This window comes from Pangasianodon hypophthalmus, chromosome 12 (assembly GCF_027358585.1).
Source record: "Pangasianodon hypophthalmus isolate fPanHyp1 chromosome 12, fPanHyp1.pri, whole genome shotgun sequence".
Classification (NCBI taxonomy): Eukaryota; Metazoa; Chordata; class Actinopteri; order Siluriformes; family Pangasiidae; genus Pangasianodon; species Pangasianodon hypophthalmus.
Window position 1 is genome coordinate 7,555,093 of NC_069721.1, and position 20,588 is coordinate 7,575,680.

General features: G+C 40.0%; 1 protein-coding gene across 50 annotated transcripts in view; it reads right to left on the minus strand.

The window, feature by feature from the left end:
- ank3b (ankyrin 3b) overlaps positions 1-20,588 on the minus strand; it is a 166,609-nt gene that overhangs the window by 16,508 nt on the left and 129,513 nt on the right. For 15 of the 50 annotated variants that reach the window (XM_053238480.1, XM_053238479.1, XM_053238467.1 and 12 more), the window contains 16 exons: positions 16,819-16,942; positions 15,314-15,325; positions 14,122-14,224; positions 10,819-10,863; positions 10,240-10,346; positions 9,915-9,947; positions 6,855-7,079; positions 4,525-4,679; positions 3,647-3,858; positions 2,889-3,096; positions 2,641-2,737; positions 2,237-2,465; positions 1,899-2,024; positions 1,460-1,582; positions 1,010-1,036; positions 243-324 (listed from right to left, as the gene is read on the minus strand). In XM_053238480.1, the coding sequence (XP_053094455.1) occupies positions 243-324; positions 1,010-1,036; positions 1,460-1,582; positions 1,899-2,024; positions 2,237-2,465; positions 2,641-2,737; positions 2,889-3,096; positions 3,647-3,858; positions 4,525-4,679; positions 6,855-7,079; positions 9,915-9,947; positions 10,240-10,346; positions 10,819-10,863; positions 14,122-14,224; positions 15,314-15,325; positions 16,819-16,942 (1,908 nt within the window). The remainder of the gene's footprint in view (positions 1-242; positions 325-1,009; positions 1,037-1,459; positions 1,583-1,898; positions 2,025-2,236; positions 2,466-2,640; positions 2,738-2,888; positions 3,097-3,646; positions 3,859-4,524; positions 4,680-6,854; positions 7,080-9,914; positions 9,948-10,239; positions 10,347-10,818; positions 10,864-14,121; positions 14,225-15,313; positions 15,326-16,818; positions 16,943-20,588) is intronic. The other 35 variants (XM_053238444.1, XM_053238447.1, XM_053238443.1 and 32 more) reach the window with 19 other exon arrangements.

A 20,588-nucleotide genomic window follows, 5' to 3' on the forward strand; every position in this document is an offset into this window, starting at 1 on the left:
AACAATATCTAACAAAGTGAGCAGGCACAGCACAGCAACTTAAATATCATAATAACCCATGCAAAAATAAACTGTATAGAACAAGCATGAGGACTTTGTTATGCATGGCAAGAATGTGCAGATATAACATTTGCATTTTCAACTGGTAAATAGTCTATACTGGTCACATGTTAGATTTTATGTTAACTTTAACACTACTAAATGTTACTCTCCCAAGAATGTTAATGAAATATCACACTCACTCAATCCAGGCTCAGTCAGATAGCTGTACCGCTTACGTAAGGCTAGAGATGCAAAGGTATGACGTCGTTCTGGCTTTTCAGTCTGCAACAACAATAACAAAAATGTCCTATAAATTCCCCCCCTTATCAGCCCTGTATGTCAAGCTATGTTAGTAATTTGAGTTTACTCTCAGAATTTGTACCCTGACTTTACTATATTAAATTGACTGTGCCGTTATATAAAATTATATTTCTGTATTCATAACTTCAGCTAAACTGTTGAATGTACACCTAAGAATAAAACAAAGCTTTTATTTCTATATGGGGCAGTTGGTGCTATCCTGTAAAAGACTGGTACTGATAATGATGTGAACCATACACTTTCTCAATATTTGTGCTGTAATAATGTCATTAAAATAATTTTTAAAAATACGGAACATACAATTAACATTATTTTTATTCCTCATAGACATGTTATGTAGTTTACATCTAAAAATTGAGGAAACAATCTTAAACCATTAAACTAAGCCATAGGTTATCTTTAAAGCAATGTGACAGAGTACACGGATGGGTAAATAAAAATGATGGCAATCTTTCGCCAGTGATATGAAATATATGTGGTCTTACAGTGTATGGAGTTAAGCCAATGCAAATTTACCAAATCATACAATAAAGCCCCATGACAGGCAATAGCTGCACAATGTGTGGTTTCACAGAGCAAATACCTAGAAACTAAAGCAAATGAATCACCAGCACACCACATGGAACTGAGGGGACAGGACTATTACCTCTTCATCAGGATCTGAGTCCATATCCTTTTTGGTTCCCAAGATGCATTGCAGAAACGGGGAATAACGCAATGGAGAGCAAGGGGTAAGAAACATCAGGATGTGAAAAGGGCGATTGTGAGCACACAGAAAAAGAGCCACCGCAAAGCCATAGCAAAGAAACAGAAAAGGAAAATAAAAATGAACTAAAAGATACAGGAAGCAACCACAAATTACCACTGAAAAAGCATAAGCCTGTGCACTGTCAGCCAAAGCATGGTTCCAAATCAAAATTCTGATTTGGTCAGCCATAGCCATAGCAAAGACCAGAGAGAAGCTCAAAACAGATAAAAGACACACTCAGGCAGTTTTGACCAAGTTTATCCCTTATCGCTGCAAACACTGATCTACCTTTCCTGAGTATGAAGATGACATGATATGACACAGATGACTTGATAATTACAACCTTACCTTTTTGAGTGCAGGCAGAGTGATGTTTAAATTACAGACAGCAGTCTGGGGAAGCCCCTTTGCGTTTTTAATCTCTCTGAGGAAGGACAGCCGTCCACAAGGTTCTTGGCTGTTGTCCCTCACCTTTGGTGATTCAGTGTAGAATGAGCAGATAAGCATGAACAAAACATGTAAAAACGTGAGTTTTACATATATCATGACCACAGTCCCTCTTGAAGTCCCCTCTCTTAAAGAAAAAATGACCAATTGGGATATAAGCCATTGTAGTTGTTGTGGAATTTCAGAAAGTTATATAAGATTAGAATATGTTTGGTGGTCTGGGAAAACCTGTTGAAAAACCAGGGGCTCCCAGGCCACCACACATACAGTGCAAAATGTTAATCTCTAGTGAAGGATATTTTCAACAAGTACAAGTTTAAAAAAGAACCAGCTATATTACCTTTACACAGAATGGCAGTCTGTTCTCTTTAAATGCATAGAAGTTAAGAACCAGCTGCTGTCCAGCTTTAATCAGAGGTGTTAAATTGCCATAGCAGTCCACATAGATAGGCTTCCCTTCCAAAACCTGTAAAAATCCAAAATGTGTTAAGTAGCCATGAAGGTTCTATTATATGGTTTGTTTGCAGTCTGAAGAGATTCGATGAACAAAGGCATTTCACTTTCATTCCACTTATGTCCAGTACAACAGTACAATATTTGTTAAGACAGAATAAAAGTCAAATAAACCTGAATGAGAGCAGCACAAATTTTTTTTGTTGTTGTTGTTGAATGACCAACCTCAATGTCTTTGCTTCTGGCCACCTCCTCAAAGTTCTCTTGCTGCTCCAGGGTCTTGTCCACTTTGTCATCTGTCATGCAGAAGCATCGCAGATTGGATTCCACAGAGTCATTCATCTTGGCGAACACTACAAACTTGGCCATGTACGGCACACAGATGAGTTCCCTGTAGAGCTGAGTGGCCAAAGATACTGTCTCCGGAATCTGATGGCAGTCCGCAAGCCAGAACCTGATTAAAACGACAAAAGGTTAGGACTGTAGTTAAATACAGGAGTTACCTGTGATTTAAAAAACTGGGAAGCCTTACAAATGCTGCTATTGTGTCTGTTTTCTCTGGAGATGCAGATTGAAATTGACATATTTGTCATATTTTTATGAAGCATATTGAAACCTGAGCCAATTACCTGGCAGATACGTTGGTAGTGAACGAGACACAGTCATTCGAAAAGGTGAGAGGAGTAGTTCCAGTAATGTCTTCCCACTGTGCGGGGGAAGTGCCACCTGTGGAAGAGCCCTCATGAGCATATATGTAAAAGGAAATGTGCGACACAGAAACCCATCAACCAAAAGCTGGAGATGAGGGCATCGCTTTAATATGAGCCACCAAAGACAAAGGCATGTACTGAAGCAATGGTTCATGGAATGGTCTTACCTGTGATGCTGCACAGGAGGCGTAAGCAAGGTGTTGTATCTCCTTTGTAGCCATTGTTCATGCCTTCCCCTGATCGAGGAGGCACAGGGATGGTCATGGTGATGGGTTTGTGGAACTTCCTTCTGCGTGGCTCCACTGTCACTATGGGGCTGAATGTTGCTCTGTTGCCTATGATCTTCTTTACTGTCTCGTCTGGGACTGGCTGGGTCTGGAAAGCGTGCAAGCAGTTAATAACTGGTATGTCAGTTGATCTGATACACTTTTTAAATTACACTCGGGTAAATTATCAGGTAAACAAAGGCAAGTAGAAACATGGCTTTTTGTTAGATTTAATGATCTTGATATTTTTTTTTACCCCATTTTCACACAATTTGGTCATTTGCCAATTCCCACCACCTACTAGATAGCTCTCTAGACATGTGAAGTCCCAAATCTTGGATACGAACTTGTAGTCTCCCATCAATAAGGTAAACACTCTTCTGCTGTGCCACTCAGGACTTGTCCCTACTCATTTTTGATATTTCTTCTGGCTTTCACATATAATTAGTGGCTTTCACATATTATTACTTTCATCTCTAAATATTTTACCCCTCTAAAGTAAGGACTTCATTCTCCTGACAATGTCTTGTGGGAGTTAGAAGGTTCTTGCTGCAGTAAGGATACAAAAATATCTAATTTAATCTGCTCTTGCAATAATATCTAAAATGCTCATAACAGAACTGTATAAACCCTGAATTGACATTTAAGTGTCTGCATACCTGAAGTCCAACCCTGATCTTCTTGGTGAGAGCTCCTTCAGGGAAAGAGGCCTGGACTTGAGGAACAGTCATGCTGGAAAGAACCCCACCCTCAGGACCCATATGGTTAGTCTCCTGCTTGATCCGTGACACCACCGCAAAATACTGTGGGAAGTCTTTAGTGATGATTCTACAGATGCGTTTCTTCTCCAGGTCTTCCATGCTGTCCAGTTCTTTAGGGACAAACCACGTATAATAATCATTTTGGGCTTCAGATATATAAATGGAGAAAATAGACGTTTATGGGCCAACGAACACCTGTACCCTTGAGATCAGAGGAGAATGGGCAGACTGGTTCAAGCTGAGAGGAAGGCTATGGTAACTCAAATAACTACTTTTACTACTGTGGTATTCAGTGGTATGGTGAATGAAAGTGTATAAAAAATGTTTAGCCATATAGCCAACTTGTCCCTATGCTTTCCTAGTTCAAGGCAAAGAAGTCACTGTCATACTGCAGGCATTTTTAGCAAACTGTTTGGTGTAAACCACTACACGATGTCCCAAATGCAGACAGAGCTTCAGCAGAATGAAAAGATCAATTACTATGCAAGAATATTTCGTACATATCTAAACTGCACATTCAGAGGCTGACTGGCTCTCCAGATAAGATGTGGTCTCATGGTACTCAAGGTACTTGTTACTGCTGTCATTTATTGCTGCTCATGAGGAATTTAGACCAACAAGTGTTGTGCTTCTTTTTTCCACCAGTTTGCAGCTGATTTATTTTTAATCACATGTATATGAATTTAAATGCTAGATATATGACAGTATGGCTGTTTCTTGGTGGTACAGAAAATCTATTCTAATTATAGCTCCTTAGTGTGTTGATGATGTCCTACCTTCATCCATGCCATTAAGCAGCTCATTGAGGGCTTCGGTCTTGCAGTCATACTGGTGCTCCTTCCAAGTCTCTCCATTTTCACTCCTAAGAATGATCAGCTCACGCTCCTTCCCTCTCATGGAGCCAAAGTGAGGGATCTCCACTATCACAGGGCTGCAAGGACAGATCATCATACACCACTAAGAGCTGACTATACTTTTAAAGAGGCTTTTCTACTAATAAACTGATAAACTGATAAAATAAATAGACTGATGATCGTATGCATGGGGCATACTTCAGCATTGCAAAAGAGGGCCACTTGGTACACCTGATAATAAGAGCATTTATATACAAGTCTTTATTTAATATACACATAGGCATATATACTAATGTCCACCAAGCGTCAATACTTTGTGCTTTATACCTCCAGAATTGTAAAGAGATGCAAAAAGACAAACGAATAAAATGGCTGATTTAATGCAACATTCTAGATGTTTCAAATTGGGCACTAAAGGGATTAAGAAAGAACATTTACAGTTTTTTTATAATTACATCTAATATAGGGTTTCTCAATTCTGGTCCTGGAGTACCAACGCCCTACACATTTTGGTGTTGTCCCTACTCCCAAATCATCGGATTCAATTCATCAGCTAATTAACGAGTCTGAACTGAGTTTAACTATGTGAGCTAGAGGAGGGAAACCACCAAGATATGCAGGGCAGGGGTACTCTAGTATGAGGATTGAGAAACTGATCTAATACATTTGTTTAATTAGTAACATATAGGTTAACATAGAAGGCTATTTTTAACATCATACATTAGTAATTTTGTTAAAGTTTTGTTTGTTAACCGTACAAGTTAAAGCTAACATTTTAAAATAGATGCATTTGTATATAAATATAAAGTGACATTTAGATACAGACAAGCAAGACACTGTCCACACTGAGTCATGGGAAAACAGAAAATTACATTCAATGTATAATCCCAGAGAAGGTACCATGAAAAAATACATATAAACTGTCAGTCAAAAGTTTTGCAACACATATAGGTTGCGGTGCAGAATGTCAATTAAAATACAGAAAAATATTAAATAAGTGTTCCAGAAAGGATCTAAATGTTTGTATCTAGAGAGTTATATTAAATGGACTCTGTATGAGTGCTTGTTCTAATGGCAGGGGCATTTGGAGGCTAAACCAGCTAAGCCTATATCAAATGTAAGACAGCTACATACTGTGTGCTACAAATGCCTAGTTAGAGGCCTTTTTAATTAGTTTAATTAGCAGACAAAAAAAACAGAATTAGCCTATTGCTTGTTCAAAAACTGTAAAATATAAGGTGTTCAAAAACTTTTGACTTTCAGTATATTTTCAGCTATGTTGCTCCTGTTCTTTGGCATTTCATGATCTTGTATATATTAACTCCATGCTGTATGGTACATCAAGTAATGTATTTTGTTCCTATAATATAATTCTGTACAGTGTTGTCTCTCATGCCTTTCTCTGAAACTGCAAGAAGAATGATACCTTCTCCAGAAAGAAAAGAGCAAATGAATCCATCTCCCACATGGGATGGCACAGTGGGAGTCTGAGTTTGGTCAAACATGGGCAAAAGTTGGCAGCCATAACAGCAGCAGATAACATGCCCAACAAGCACAGTACAGCGAGCATGATCCACTTTCAGCGACCTCGCTAGTCGGCTGAAAGCCTTAAAGAAACAGGTGACTGGAAAGTAAAACAACCCAACAAAAAATCAACAATGGCTTCAACCAAGAGCAGTGTCGTCTTTTCTCAGCGGCACACTCCTACCCAGCAAATTTTGTTCCTTGAGGCCCAAGCTGCAGGATTCGGCTAACGAAGCTCTCGCCCTCATTAAGAGAGGGGAGTTTTCGGGGTAGATGGAGTTTACTGAATAACATCCATGCAGCAATTAGAGGAACAAAAAGGAGGAACACAAAACAGTCTGTCATTGCTGCAGGAATACTAGTGTTTCATTTAGTCACTTCAACTAGTTAGCCTTCTAAACCTCTCCACATACTATAGTCACTACTGTGCATTCGTTATGGTGGAGCTCCTTGAGAAGTCTTTACTTTTTCTAAATTACTGCTCATATGATAAGGGAAGTTCATTCATCTGCTTGGAGGATGAGATCACTGGAAAATAGCAAATGAAGTGGGCTACACTGAGCTCTGCATATATTGCAGCATTACTGTCAACTATCAGAGGCTGGCTTGACACTAGTCTCACTGCCGAAACGCCTAGCCACCACACACTCCAAACACAGATGGGTTTCATGGCAATGGGGAGTAAAGAAGAAACAAGAAAACAGAAATGGCAGAAGAGCATGACCTACCCGAGGAACTGAGCTCCGGCAGGGCCCACCTCCACCAGGCGGCTTGCCAGTCCCTCTCCCTCCACCATGGGTGGTGGTGAGGCAAGCTTGTGCCGCTTGACCAGGCGGCAGGTGATGCGAGTCGGGGCTGTGCACTTGCGTGGTGGGATGATGATGCGCATCCCATTGTGGCGGCTGCCTCGCATGGAGCCGCCGCGAGCATCCACCATGAAGCTCACCAGGAACCTGTAGAGAGCAAAATGGCACAGAGATGAAAAGGGGAAGGGACAAAGTAGCTTTGCCCTTCAGTGATCACCAGTGAGGACTGTTTCCATGCCGTGATAAAGAACTCACACAACCAAACACCAGAGAGGAAAGAGGCAAACAAGAAGAGAGACTGGAAAGTGGGACCATGAGAACTCAGCCTTGGCAGTTTACTCATAGAGGCACTGGGTATGGTTTGTCATGTGATAGCATTAGTATGTCTGAGAGATACAAATCTCTAGCTCCTTATTTATTGTTGATTGATGGCCTATAAGTTGAAGTTCTTTGCAAACTGCCAAGGAAGATCACTCATCAAGCAAAAGTGGTCATTTGTGTTACTGGAAAAAATTTGTGTTACTGGAAAAAGAGCATCTTCAAACTTGTTTCCGTGCTTTATCAAAAACCAGGTGAGAAAATAAGAGTTGACCAACAATACTGGTTGCATGTTTTTCGCTTCTGGTGATTTTACCAATAATGACTGAGTCAGCCACTGGAATTTTACCATGTATATGTCAATATTGAAACATCTCTGTACATGGTGGGTTCTTTAACCTTCAATCAAATTTAATCAAAATTATTTTCAACACCTTCACAATACAATTGCAAGTGCCAGTACCTGAACTGATCTGTGCACTTAGTTTGTTGAGATTGTCTGAGACTCATTGGGAGCCTTTTGACAGCCTATGCCACACATACTGTCAGAGATATCCAAATCTAACCATTCTAATCAACTGTTATGCATGTATCAAAAATACAATCATAGCGTGCACTACTGAAGTTATCACATCCATGACTTCTATAATCTCATATACTTTACTTGGTGAACAAATTGAATTTGTGAATCTGATCACATGTCAGTGTCTTATAAAAAGAGCAAACAAGTGGTGCGGTTAACATGTGGTACTTACTATGTGACTTTAAGCCTGTACTGGATTTAAGGTCTTACACAATCCTGTTTGACCTTTTAAAAACAGTCATCTGTCTGAAATTAGCCTTCCAAGCCAGGCTGCTAGCATATGCAAGAGAATCTGATAGATCTGTGGCCAAGAACCTCCTACTTTTGAGTTGAATGACAATGCAAACAACAAACCACAAAATTTCTGGAGCTCATCAGGAAACATGCAAGGATATCTTGTTTTACTAGTACCTGACTTCTTCAAACTAGGCTGAGACATGATTAATGATGATGATATTAACTTTTTTTTAGTACATTGGCTAAATTTTCCAAAAAGTTTATTGTAATTGTTTTGGAAACTTGGCACTTGGAAGTGTGTATACATGGAAATTGCAATCTTCAAGATTCTGAAGGTTGTGACAAATCGGTATCAGATACTCTGCAAGCAATGGGCAGAGTATGTTGACACTAGTATGAATTTTCTGATGCCTTTAAGCCATCTGAATCTCATATGCATCTGCACGAAAAGAAAGAAGTCGTGATTCTGATTACTAATCAGTGTTAGGAGCAATCCATGCTCCTGCAGGAGTTTTACAGCTCTGCACGAGAAGACCTGATCAGGTTGTGAGTTTGAAGGTCTTCTGAAGGATAAGTTTTAAAAGCTCTTCATGTACTTGATATACACTATATGGCCAAAAGTATATGGACACCTGACCATCACACCAATACGAGCGCATTCCCCAAACTGTTATCACAAAGTCGGAAGCACAGAATTGTCTAGAATGTCTTTGTATGTTGTAGCATTCACTGGAACTGAGGCCCAAACCTATTCCAGCATGACAATGTACCTGTGCACAAAGTGTAATCCATGAAGACATGGTTTGCCAAGGTTGCTGTGGAACCTGAGTGGCCTGCACAGTGCTCTGACCTCAACTCCACTGAACACTTTTGGGATGAACTGGAACACCGATTGAACCTCAGGTCTGACCTCACTAATGTGGGGATTTGTGGTTGAATGAGCACAAAGCCCCACAGCCACACCTACCCAAAATCTAGTGGAAAGCTCCCAGAAGAGTGGAGGTTATTATAACAGCTAAGGGGGGCTAAATCTGGAATGGGATGTTCAACAAGTCCTGACTGATCAGGTGTTCACACACTTTTGGCCATATAGTTGAATGGATAGAGAATGTAATAAAAACGTACCAGTGATTTGATAGCTCTGTTAAAGGCTGTTGGCACCCAATCTCAAGTCTACAAGTCATGTTTACCACCCAAATCTAAAATGTTCAGCCTCAGCTTTCAGAAGGATATCTGTTAGATCCAGGTCTGCTGGTTAATTTCCTTGGCCAAAAGTATAAGCTTTTTATTTTTTGCTCCACGAATGAAAATGGAGCCCAAAGAAGCCACACTCACTGACAGCCTGTTGGCTAGCTGGCTATCTAGCTCACGTTGATTTTTGGACATTCTCGTTAAAAGTGCATCTGGTGAAACTGGCATCCCTTCTTCCTTTTCATCTTCATCTGACGAGCTTTATTTTAAGTCAGAAGTTATATTCATGAAAAATGTTTCTATTGCCATGTTCGCTGATGAAGTCACTAACACTTCTGTAGTAACCGTTTCAGTGGGACTGCTGCTAGAAGTGGAATTTTACATGGCGAACACAGACAAGCGGCGTGATACACACAGTGAAACGTCCCAGTGTGGTTTTAGTAAATATAAGCACTCTTGGAACACTACTCATCCAATCAAATTAGTGGACTGGAACTAACTGTTGTATAAAAGCACTTCATTTTATAAAGTTTTAAAGTCATGTATTGCTGATTCTTCCTGCTTAGTTCAACTTGAAGGTGAAGAAGAACAGAAAGAAAATAAGCAGGCAGAGTAGAAGAAAGAAAGTGTAATCACAGGACAACCATCATCACCTGGAGTCATACTGAGGAAGTGGAGTAGAAACACTGCAATGAAACAAAAATGGAACAGCGGAGGAAGGATAAAATCAACAAGTTTCATCAACAACACCAGAGAAATGCTACTCATTTGCAGGAACACGGAGGACAGACAGGTGATAGATGCATAAAGAGCAGCAGAAGAGACAAGGGAGGAGAGAGCATGAACATTATACGCATTTGGAAAAGACTGGTTGTCTGTAGATCCACTATTAAAACTTTTAAAGATTAAATGTGTGACATTGTAGTCCAACAATAGAATTTTGGTATATATCATTTTAGACACACAGGCACATCTTACCCTGAGTGGACTGGGCTGGAGACCAAGTTGACATTGTCCAGGGCATCTGCTGTCCAACTGTATCGCCTCAGAGAGTCAGAGTCATACTCTTTAGCTACAGCCAGATGCTGAGGGTGAGAACACACATACACACACACTGTCAATACTGTGTTTGGGCGGTGAACCACAACAACAAGCTTAATCTCAATACATGGCAATAAAACGGCGCTAGGAGGGAAGTGTTGTGGAGCTGAGAAGTGCAACCTACATTGCAATTAGCATCTCAACCACACACTTATCACCTCACTGAGTGGCTGATGGCAGAAAGCATCCAAAGAATACATGCATATTTAAATTAGGTTGTAGGGGCAGTGGAGAGTAGGAACTGAAACTTCTGAAGCAAATAATGACAAGTCAAAACTGGGCTACAAATCATAGAGCAGCAAATAAAACAGTGCTTCTCGGACAGCAGAAGGAATTCAGGCATCATGTGGCTTAATAGCCGCTACGCAAATGCAGTTTTTTTTTCACATGATATATTGCCTGCATTTGAGCTGAAGTTTGGCAAAATAATATTACATCTTTCATTGAACTGAATACCTTATTATGGGGCTCAACAACGCAGTGCATCGCTTTACAGACAGCCTGAAGCATTTAAAGAAGAAGAGAATTTTTTTAAACACACTGTAATCACCACTCATAATGAGCTAAACACATAGTTCTCCTTAGAAAAAAAAAGTTTAAAGACTGTGGGCTGTATTCAGAGTTGAGTAACACGTTTGTAGAGAGTAGTTAATACCGAAATTACACACAATAGTACTCAGACCTCAAACATAACTATAGACTTAAGTACTACTTTAACATTTGTGTGAGAATTGCATGAATGTGGCAGAGTGTGCCTAAAACAGAGGTGCATCTCAGTTACATGCAAATCTCATCTTGGGCTCATTTTTATTTTGTGGTATCGGCTCAAGTGGGGAGCAGTCAACTGTCTGAGAGTTTGATGTAATTACAATATTTCACACTGTAAATACACTCAAAAAACAAACCAAAAAAAAAAAAACAAACCAAAAAAAAACAATGGAAAGCCATTCTAGGTCAGTACTGAATATATCAATATGCCACTATTAATTGATGATTAAAATCCAAGAAAAGTTTTTTAAGGCAGTTACTTAACATAAGCCTTTTTTTTTTTTTTTTTTTGCAGGAGAGTGCATTGAATTAAAATTATTTTATCATTTTTAAACAGTGATTTAAAAGTGAGATAAAATAGCCTACATCCTGCACACACAGTACGAGTTCATGACCTCGATTTAGTATCTCATGGCTTCATTAAATTGTGCACACGATTAACTGTTAAAAAAAAATACAATATAAAATAATAGGATGTGCTGGATCAAGTGCTATTTTATAAGCTGCTCAAAAATGAGTTGGGAGACATGAACCCAATTAATGTGATTAGATGTTTATTTAAAAGCTTGCCATCTTCTCATTCATACAGTATATCATCATAGTCTGTTTTATTTTTCATTTTTAAATTGTAAACATTTTTAAACATTTTAAGACATAACATTCCATTTGACAGCAAAGAAAAAAACACCAGTTCCTTCTTCACTCCTCTTTTTTGTGTGGGCTTAAAGGCAAGTGATTGTGTTAAAAGTCTGTAGACACTATTGAAAACAAAAAAAAAATTTTAAAATGCTTCTACTGAAGACAAATCTGGCAACCTCAGGTCCTGAACTATATGCAGGTAATTTTAATCATTTGAATGAGCTGTCCAAAAATTCGACAACAATTTGAGCTGCATAACCCGACTCTGAATACGAGTAACTTTCCTCATGTAAATACATATGTAACTTTTAATCTTAAGTGGCCAACTCTGAATACAGCCCTAAGAAGGCAAACGAGAGAAACTGGAATGTTCAGTGGTTTAGAGGCGCTCTTTGTTGAAGAAATTGTTCAAATAATAAGGCACTCTTCTGAATAATGAAAAAGCCTTTATTACAGATGTCTATTGTATGCCTATGAATTCAATACCATTTATCTATCATATGTGGGTACTTCTACCTAGGCTTCACAATGGGGCAACAAAAAGACATATGTTGAATATAAGTAGAATATAAGAATGTAAGTAAATACACAATAGTAATATAGATTTAATACAGTCTCAGATTTGAGGGTTCAGAAACAAGAAAGCAACAAACCTTATATGCTTATATATATATATATATATATATGTATATATGTATGTATAGTATCCTCTTTTTGATCCTTTTATGGCCCTCTAGCGGTTCACCCTTGCAATCATGATTTGTTGAAGTTGCTCCTTTCCCTGACATAATTAATGGGCACATTTAAGAGGAAAATGTCTTACTATAGGTTGCACCCTGATGGACAGACACTGCTGTATTTTAGACGTTTCTTGATGAAGATTAGTAGTACAACAGTAGTAAAGGGTGTTTGTAGTAAAGAGAGCCTTGGGATTCTTTTTTTTTTTTTTTTTTTTTGGAGGAACATTTTGAATTTTCTGTTCCATAGGAATTCTCACCTTCTCAGGAGGTCCTGCACATAGCCCAAATGAAATAGAACAAACAGACACAGAGCTGAATCACGCTTAGATGGAATTGCTGCCTGGTGGGGTTTACTCTGACCTCTCTTGAGTCCACCTTACCACAGCCTCTTGTTTCAAATCAGAAGAATCCTGGGTATGTCTTGCTAATGCATTTAGCACATGCTAGGCCTTTCTCAGAGTAAAGATTAAGGGTGACATATAAGAAATAAAACACAATGGCGAGTGCTGTTATAGGAAAATAATCAACAGTGGGGGCTCCAGAGTGGCGCAACAGATGAGCGTTTACCCTTTCGTCTGGAGATTGCGAGTTTGAATCCTGATGCAAGAAAGCAAAAATTGGCCATGCTCTCTGGGTGAAAGTGGTGGCATACTCTCTCCACTATCAATCACAGCAATGCTAACCAATCATGGGTGTCTCTGAGCTCATGTATGCAGAAGGGGATGGATAGCACTATTGTACGAGTATGTTACACCACCCCATGATGCAGCATGAGCAGCAGTTCGAAAAGATGTGGTCGGCTGGCTTCATGTGTTTCGGAGGAAGCATGTGATAGCCTTTACCCTCCCATGGTAGCTGTCATATGATAGAGGAGACATAACTTGTGGGATGGAACTGGCCAAAACTAAAATTAGGGAGAATATCAGGGGGGCAAAAGGTCAACAGTGGGTGGTGTGATGCATCATGACATGGTATTTTCTAATAGCAGCACAAGCAGAAGTGTTTTATTCTTGTATCAGAGCAATTATTCCATACTAACAAAACAACCCATGACAATTTCCTCAATGCCCTCCATCCTGATGACTTTCCCATGGTGGAAACCTACAGCTTTACCTCTGATTGTTACAAAGTCTCCTCACAGAAAACTCACGATATCAATGATTACACACATTTTTTTAAACTGTTTATATGGATGTTGAGCATTTGCTATACGAGATCCTGTGTAAATTGTTACTAGAGAAACGATAAAACCTTGTAGCTGGTACTATTGTCAGAGCTGCTGTAATAGATGAATAATCAATATCTTGTGATTTTATATGATATCAGATTTGAGAATTCAACAATGATATGCTATAAGCTGAAACTATTTAACAAGTTTATGTTTTATAACCATTCTGGACAATAGAAAATGCAATTGTAACAGTGCCTCAGTTCTGAACGACATAATAAATTGTGGCGTTTGGTTGAAGACTATGAAGTAATAGACCTGGTTGAGATTACACTGTTAAAACAAATCCCGCCACTCCTAAACAGCAAAATTGTTAAGTCAGCTCCTGGCAGAAGTAAACCGAGCAAGAGCATAAGAACAGGATGGGGAGGATAGGAAGCGTACCGTGTCCTTGCTGGGTGCCAGGATCTCCTCGATCATCATGCTGTCCCTGGTGAAAGAGCTCCGGTTCAGTGTGTTGGACCTATCCGAACTGAAGGAGCGCAGGCTGTTGGCATTCACAGTTTATCACACACAGTGCACAGGGGAGGGAGCGGGGAATGACAATGAGATGAACACAAAACACACACACACAAACACACACACAAAAAAAAATAAAACACACACCTGTTACTGCATGCAGCTTCCAGGGAAACTGGCGCACAAGTTCAAAAGAAAAACGACAGCACAATTGTCAAACGATGGAGAGCTCTTGTGTAGAATAAAGATGTATGTGTGGGTGTGAATGACTAATGAGCAGCATGTAATATCTAAATAATATGTGGATAAAATTGGAAATGGCTGACAATGTAATGCTATGACTATATGTATGACATAAGCTATGTTATCTTTATTATCCTTTTTCCCCTGACAAGTCGTAATAGAAAAGTGAAAACGGTATCAATAAGTGGTCTGTGGATTCTCTTACAGAATGCCAGCACTGAAATAGACTGGCATTTGAAGCTGCAATGAAGGAGGGGCCTAAGTAAAACCTTCTTTCTTGACCTCCATGCTCCCAGCACATGTGTGTAGTATGTACTAGTGCTGTGTCCCGTGGTAATCAGTATGACAAGGCAATTCAGCACTGTAAATTTAAGCTGTGCTTGCTGCCAAAGCAATACCTGCCCATAAATTTCCAGTGGCAGGTGAATTTACTGCTAATAAAATATCAGTCTGACAATATGGAAAAGATCAGAACAGGAAGTTCGTGTCTGTGAACTCCATGGAACCCTGGAAGCCACATGAGGGGAAAAATGGAACCACATCAAAACCGAAAAAAAACCCAGCCTCACAAGCGCAACGGCTAAAGAGCTCGAACAGGCAGAGTTCCTTAAAATTACACCAGGCACAATGTAAGCTGGACTCTGAAATCTGAACTTAGGTCGACAGACACAAAGTTCACCAAGTTCCCAAGAGTCAAAAAGCAAAGGCTTGAATTGTCAGCACATTCTGCGCATGTCTGTAATTTCTTGTTAAAATGAACAGCAGACAAATGAAGGACATTACAAGACGGGTGTCTCCGTGACGTAATGACTCAAAGGGGGGGTGGGGGACGGGGGAAGGGGGCACATCAAAATCCACAGTCATGCCCTCTTACCTGACTCTAGGACTATGAGAAGGAATCAGTATGGTGGAGGAAGGAGAGAGGAGGGACAGAGGAGATCGAAAGCAATGAATCAGAGAGCGAGCAAAATGCAGTGGTTGAATGACAGCAGCTTGTAATGTTCTGCAGTTGCATTGCAACACACTCTTAGACCCTGCTGAGCCCCTCTTCTCGACTACATGTGGTTTCATTCAGTGTTTAATAACCTCAAAAACATAAAAACATGATGTAAAAGAATGCAGTTTACAGTGTTTCAGTATGAGTATGTTTCTGTCAACAAATCTTACTCTCAAACTGTTCAAACAGAGAGGAGATCTGCAGTGCTGTCTAAGAGCATGCAAAGCAAGCAGATATTTGGCAGATGCTGTTTAAAGGAGGATTGAAAGGAAACAGAGCTCCTTAGCATCAAACAGGAAGGACTGTATTAAAACCAAACCCACACTGACCCAAGCATTTAGAGCAGAATATTTATCCAGACTCATCCAGATTATCATTTTTTATTCAGTTTTACCAGCAAGTATGACGTCATGGTAAATGCCTGGGCTGATACTGAGCATGGTTCTAACCTCCTTTTGTCCTGTGTAGTGCTTGTGTATTCAATATACCGGTTTGATTTATTGGCCAGCATCCAACTTTTTTAACACCGAGCTTCATGTAAGTTAAACATTAGCCTTTTGACTCTGACATTTGGCTAGTGTGTAGTATGGGGGCAGCAGGCATGTAATAGTGTAAACATTGTCCAGGCTGCCAATAAGCCAGCAATCAGGAAAAAAAGAAGAGATAACAGGACAAATCCTACTCATTCAGCTCAAGGTCTGTGCGAGTCATACGACTGAATGCTGTGCTGTTTTCCTACATGCCACGAACATGATAACATCCTGTCTGAAAGATGCTGGCAGATTAGTAATGACTTCAGATAATGTTCTACATTAAGGTCCCTTTAATTGACATTAATTAATGCATTAGTTTAAATGAATAAACCATGAACTTCAGCATTAATACATCCTAGGTAACATTAACAAAGTAGCTAACACTTGTATTAATTAATGTTTAATAATTTAAAAAATTCAGATACGAGGTTGAAAAAAAAGTTTCAATATTTACACCTGGAGAGCGGAGTTAGCAAAATTTAGTAACGGTTTAATTTAATTCTCGTTCATTTACTTATTGTTAGTAGTGGATTCGATAAACATTAGTAAATTCATATGTATTCAGTTAACATTTAAATACCTGTCAATTAATGTTAACTTACTTTGTTATTTTGGTAATATTATTTATGGTGTATTAATGCTGAAGTTTATTAGTTTTTAAAGTTGGCAGCCACTGTCATGTTGGACTTTTTAAATGGTCTGAGCTTTACCTTTAGACATTTAGCTCAGTGTTATATAATACTGTTACAAACAACATACACCATATTTATATATAACTCAGATTTAGGTAGAATGCATGGGTGGAGGGTGGTGTGGGGGGGTGTGTATATGTGTGAAAAGCAGCTTTACCTTCCAGATCGGGCTCCAATGCTAAAACCCAAATAACCTTCCTGAGGCAATGAGTCGTCCCCTAGCTCGCGTAGATCTTGGGGGCCCAGGTACTTATCCGTGTCCCCCATCATCACGTCCTCACCTAAAACCCAGACAGAGTTAGCAGAGATAAAACCTTGTCCAGGAAGGATCATCGTCTTGTATACTCTAGTATATACTCTCAGCTCAGTAAAATCGGCTGTCATACTCACTGACTGAGACATGGAACTGTTATTTTCTCTTAATTTATTTGTCAGTCACTATCAACACATGAAACATATTTATAGTGGCACATTTTTTCTTCGAGTATCCAAAAGAAAGTAAGAATGAACCAGACGGCAGTTAGTGAGTTTGATTGAGAAACAGAAAACTCTGGCATTCATACACACAAAGTTGACAACCAGGAAAGAGTCTAGCAGGGTTAAAAGAAAAGATTTAGAGCAAGTGCACACTAGAGAGAAAGAGCGAGAAACTGGGGTTGGGGGGGAAACAGCATTCCAGCAGTGACAAAGCGGATCCTGCTCCCCCGCTGCTCATCGCCACAGCAACCCCTCCCCGTGAAACCTCTTCTGCTGTACCATTAATGACGCGCACACACACACACATTTTAGCCACTATACAGTGTTTACTTGACATAAAAGAATTTTCCTCCTACACCCACACACTCTGTCATGGAAAAAAAAAACAATACCACGTACCATTGACTAGCCCTCCGAGCTGCCTGGCTTTCAACCACAAGCTTAACAGTCAGCAAAACCTTTCTGAGCAGCTCTCTCTGAGCACCCACCCCACACACACACACACACACACACACACAGCAGTTTTCTCTCGCCTGAGCTGCCATGCGTGTGCTGCAGTGCTAAATCTACCGTACACGACCAGCCCAGAATGCCGTAAACAAAATCAGGCAGCAGCTGCAGCACCTCTCAGAGTAACTCTTACACAGCTGAGTGGTCATGACCCTCCTTCAGCGTCACTCTGCCGTTTCAAAGGCCACTTCCTCCCTGTTCACTCCATACATCCACTTCAAATCCACATGCTCAAATCAGAACAAATCCAGAGGAACGCACAGTACGGATGCATCCGCATATCCCGGTCCCTTCCCCCTGACTGCCCGAAAAACGACAGTCCCTTCCGTTGCTCTGCAAACACACACACACACTCTCTCGGCATACACACCCCTCAGCTGCTGACGAGAGTTTGAACTGCGCGGGAGCACAGCAATTCCGAGGTCACAGCAGGGGTGGTATAGAACTCAACTAAATGCTCTGCGCTCTTTGATTGGATACTCGATGCCCCATAGCCCCTCTACTACAGGACAATAGAGAATGAGTGTGTGTGGGGGTTTCTGGGGGACTAGGTGTACTCAGTAATCTGACTCTGAGGAACGGAATAAGGAACAAAAGAACCCCTTTACAGGCAGAAGAACACACAGACGGGTGGGAGGGAGGGATGGACTGCCTGCCACCTGCCCCTGGCCCCTTTATTACACAGGAAAGACCATGTGAGATTCCAGCATTCAAACTCCAGCTAAACTCCAACACACACCAATTTGTGCTGGGCTATCTCTAATTAACATGAAAAATCATTCCTGAAAAAAAATCACACTTATATAACACTATATCAAGCTCAAGTGAAAATGTTAAACACGACTTGCCAGGATTTATTTACACTCCTACCTGAGCACACCCACCTGCCACCAGGAGGATCCCTAAGCTGAGAAGGGCTTTTGTTTGTCTGTACATATTGTTAAAGTGCCCCTGAAATCAAAATGGATGTTTCTGAGCTCTGTGTACATGTCCCTTTGTGTTATGGACACCGATGCAATACTATATCTGAAAAAAAGTTGCCGATATTCTCATTTTAATTTCATAATTTGTCAGTTCAATTAAAAAAAAAAAAAAAAAAAAAAAAAAAAAATTGATGATTTATATCTAGTCAAAACTTAAACATGATCCTCCAATTAAATGCTCTTCAGAACATATGTCCCTCCCCCAGAGGTGGGTCTTATTCTACAGCACTAGTTCGTTAGCTGCAGTTAACTTTAGTCTGTGTGTTTTCAGGTTTGTTTAGATTCTGCGCAGTTGTAGCGTAATGCTATTGGCTGTTGCGTTAGGCAGTCAAGCATTTAAACATGCTGACACTCTGATTTCCTATAGAACCTACAGAAATGATTTCATGGGGACTTTAATGGAACTGAAATGAAAGCTTCTGATTTGTCACTTTTATGTTTATGCACACCTTTAAAAGGTTACATTTCCTCTCACAGATTTTGCTTCCATTTTGGAATTCCTCACCATATCATGAGCCTTTACAAGTTATCAAATGGTTAATAAAACAAACCTTCTTTCAAGACATTTCCAATGGATACATTATTTCAGCTAACAAACTGTTGAATTGGTTATTTATTCATTCATCTTCGGTAAGCTCTTTTTCTGGTCAGGGTTGCGGTGGATCCGGGGCCTGTCCCAGGAACACTGGGTGTGAGGCGGGAATACACTCTGGATGGGATGCCAGTCCATCACAGGGCACCACACATTCAAACCCAGGGGCAATTTAGTGTAGCCATTCCACCTATTGGGAGGTTTGAGGAAACCAAGCAGACACAGAAAGAACTCTACACAGACAGGAACCCGAACCCCAGGATTGATTCAACCTGGGACCCTGGAGCTGTGAGGTGACAACCCAGTCTGCCACCATGCAACACAGGACAAATATTTGTGTGCTAAAAATCACCAATTACTACATCTATGTTTGCAGGGATTCACAGATCATTGGCAGAGGCCATTACGAGACTGCTGGTGGATGAAGTAGCTGGCAGTTTGGCAGCTAGTTTTAGGGTTGGATCCTTACCCTGGCACTCCCACAGCTGGAGAGCACTCCATACAGAGTGAGAGGGAGAAGAAGAAGGTCAGGTATGGCATTATACATGGCACTCAGACCCAGCTTTTTGCATTCATCTCCTAGGTAGCTTTGTAAACTGCATTCAATGTAAAATGCTGTTTATTTCCCATTGATCAAATATCACAGCATAGAACACTAATCTTCCATCAGGCGTTTGTATTTAGAGAATCCGTCAAAGCATGTTCACTAATGAATCCAAACACACTGGCCACTATAACAGGTTTATTTCAGGAGGTGGCTATACGTGTAAATGAGAAGCTATCTGAGTTATGTCAGTGGAACCATAGGAGCTTGCACAAGTGTCAGTTACCAGTAACTGGACCCTGCAGTAGTCTCTACCCACACACACACACACACACACACACACACACATACCAACACACAGAGTCTGTAAAACTAGGTAGGCATTCACTATATCTGGACTAAGCTATACAACTAATTTATCTCTAAAAAAACAACAAAAAAACAAAAACAAAACAGAACTCAGAATATCCTGTAATGTTCTAGGCATTTTTATTCTACAGAATGAATGTACTGCCTCTAAAACAGTACATCAGAGACCCCTATTGGTTTAGCCTAGTTTACATTTTGTCCCATTTTTTTTGTCAGGCCTGAAAATTTTTAAGCTCTAATTAGTTATAGTTATAGTAATTATAGTTACTACAACTAGTTATAGTAATTTAATGCAAAAATTGTGTCAATCAGTATACAAGTTGCTTTTATTTGTCCAATCGCTCCAGTCATATAGTCTTGTAGTACTGCTTATTATCACTAGAATGGCTATGAGTGGTTATTGTCAATGTTATGTTATGGCCAAGCATGTAACTGCTGGAGCAGCATGCCAT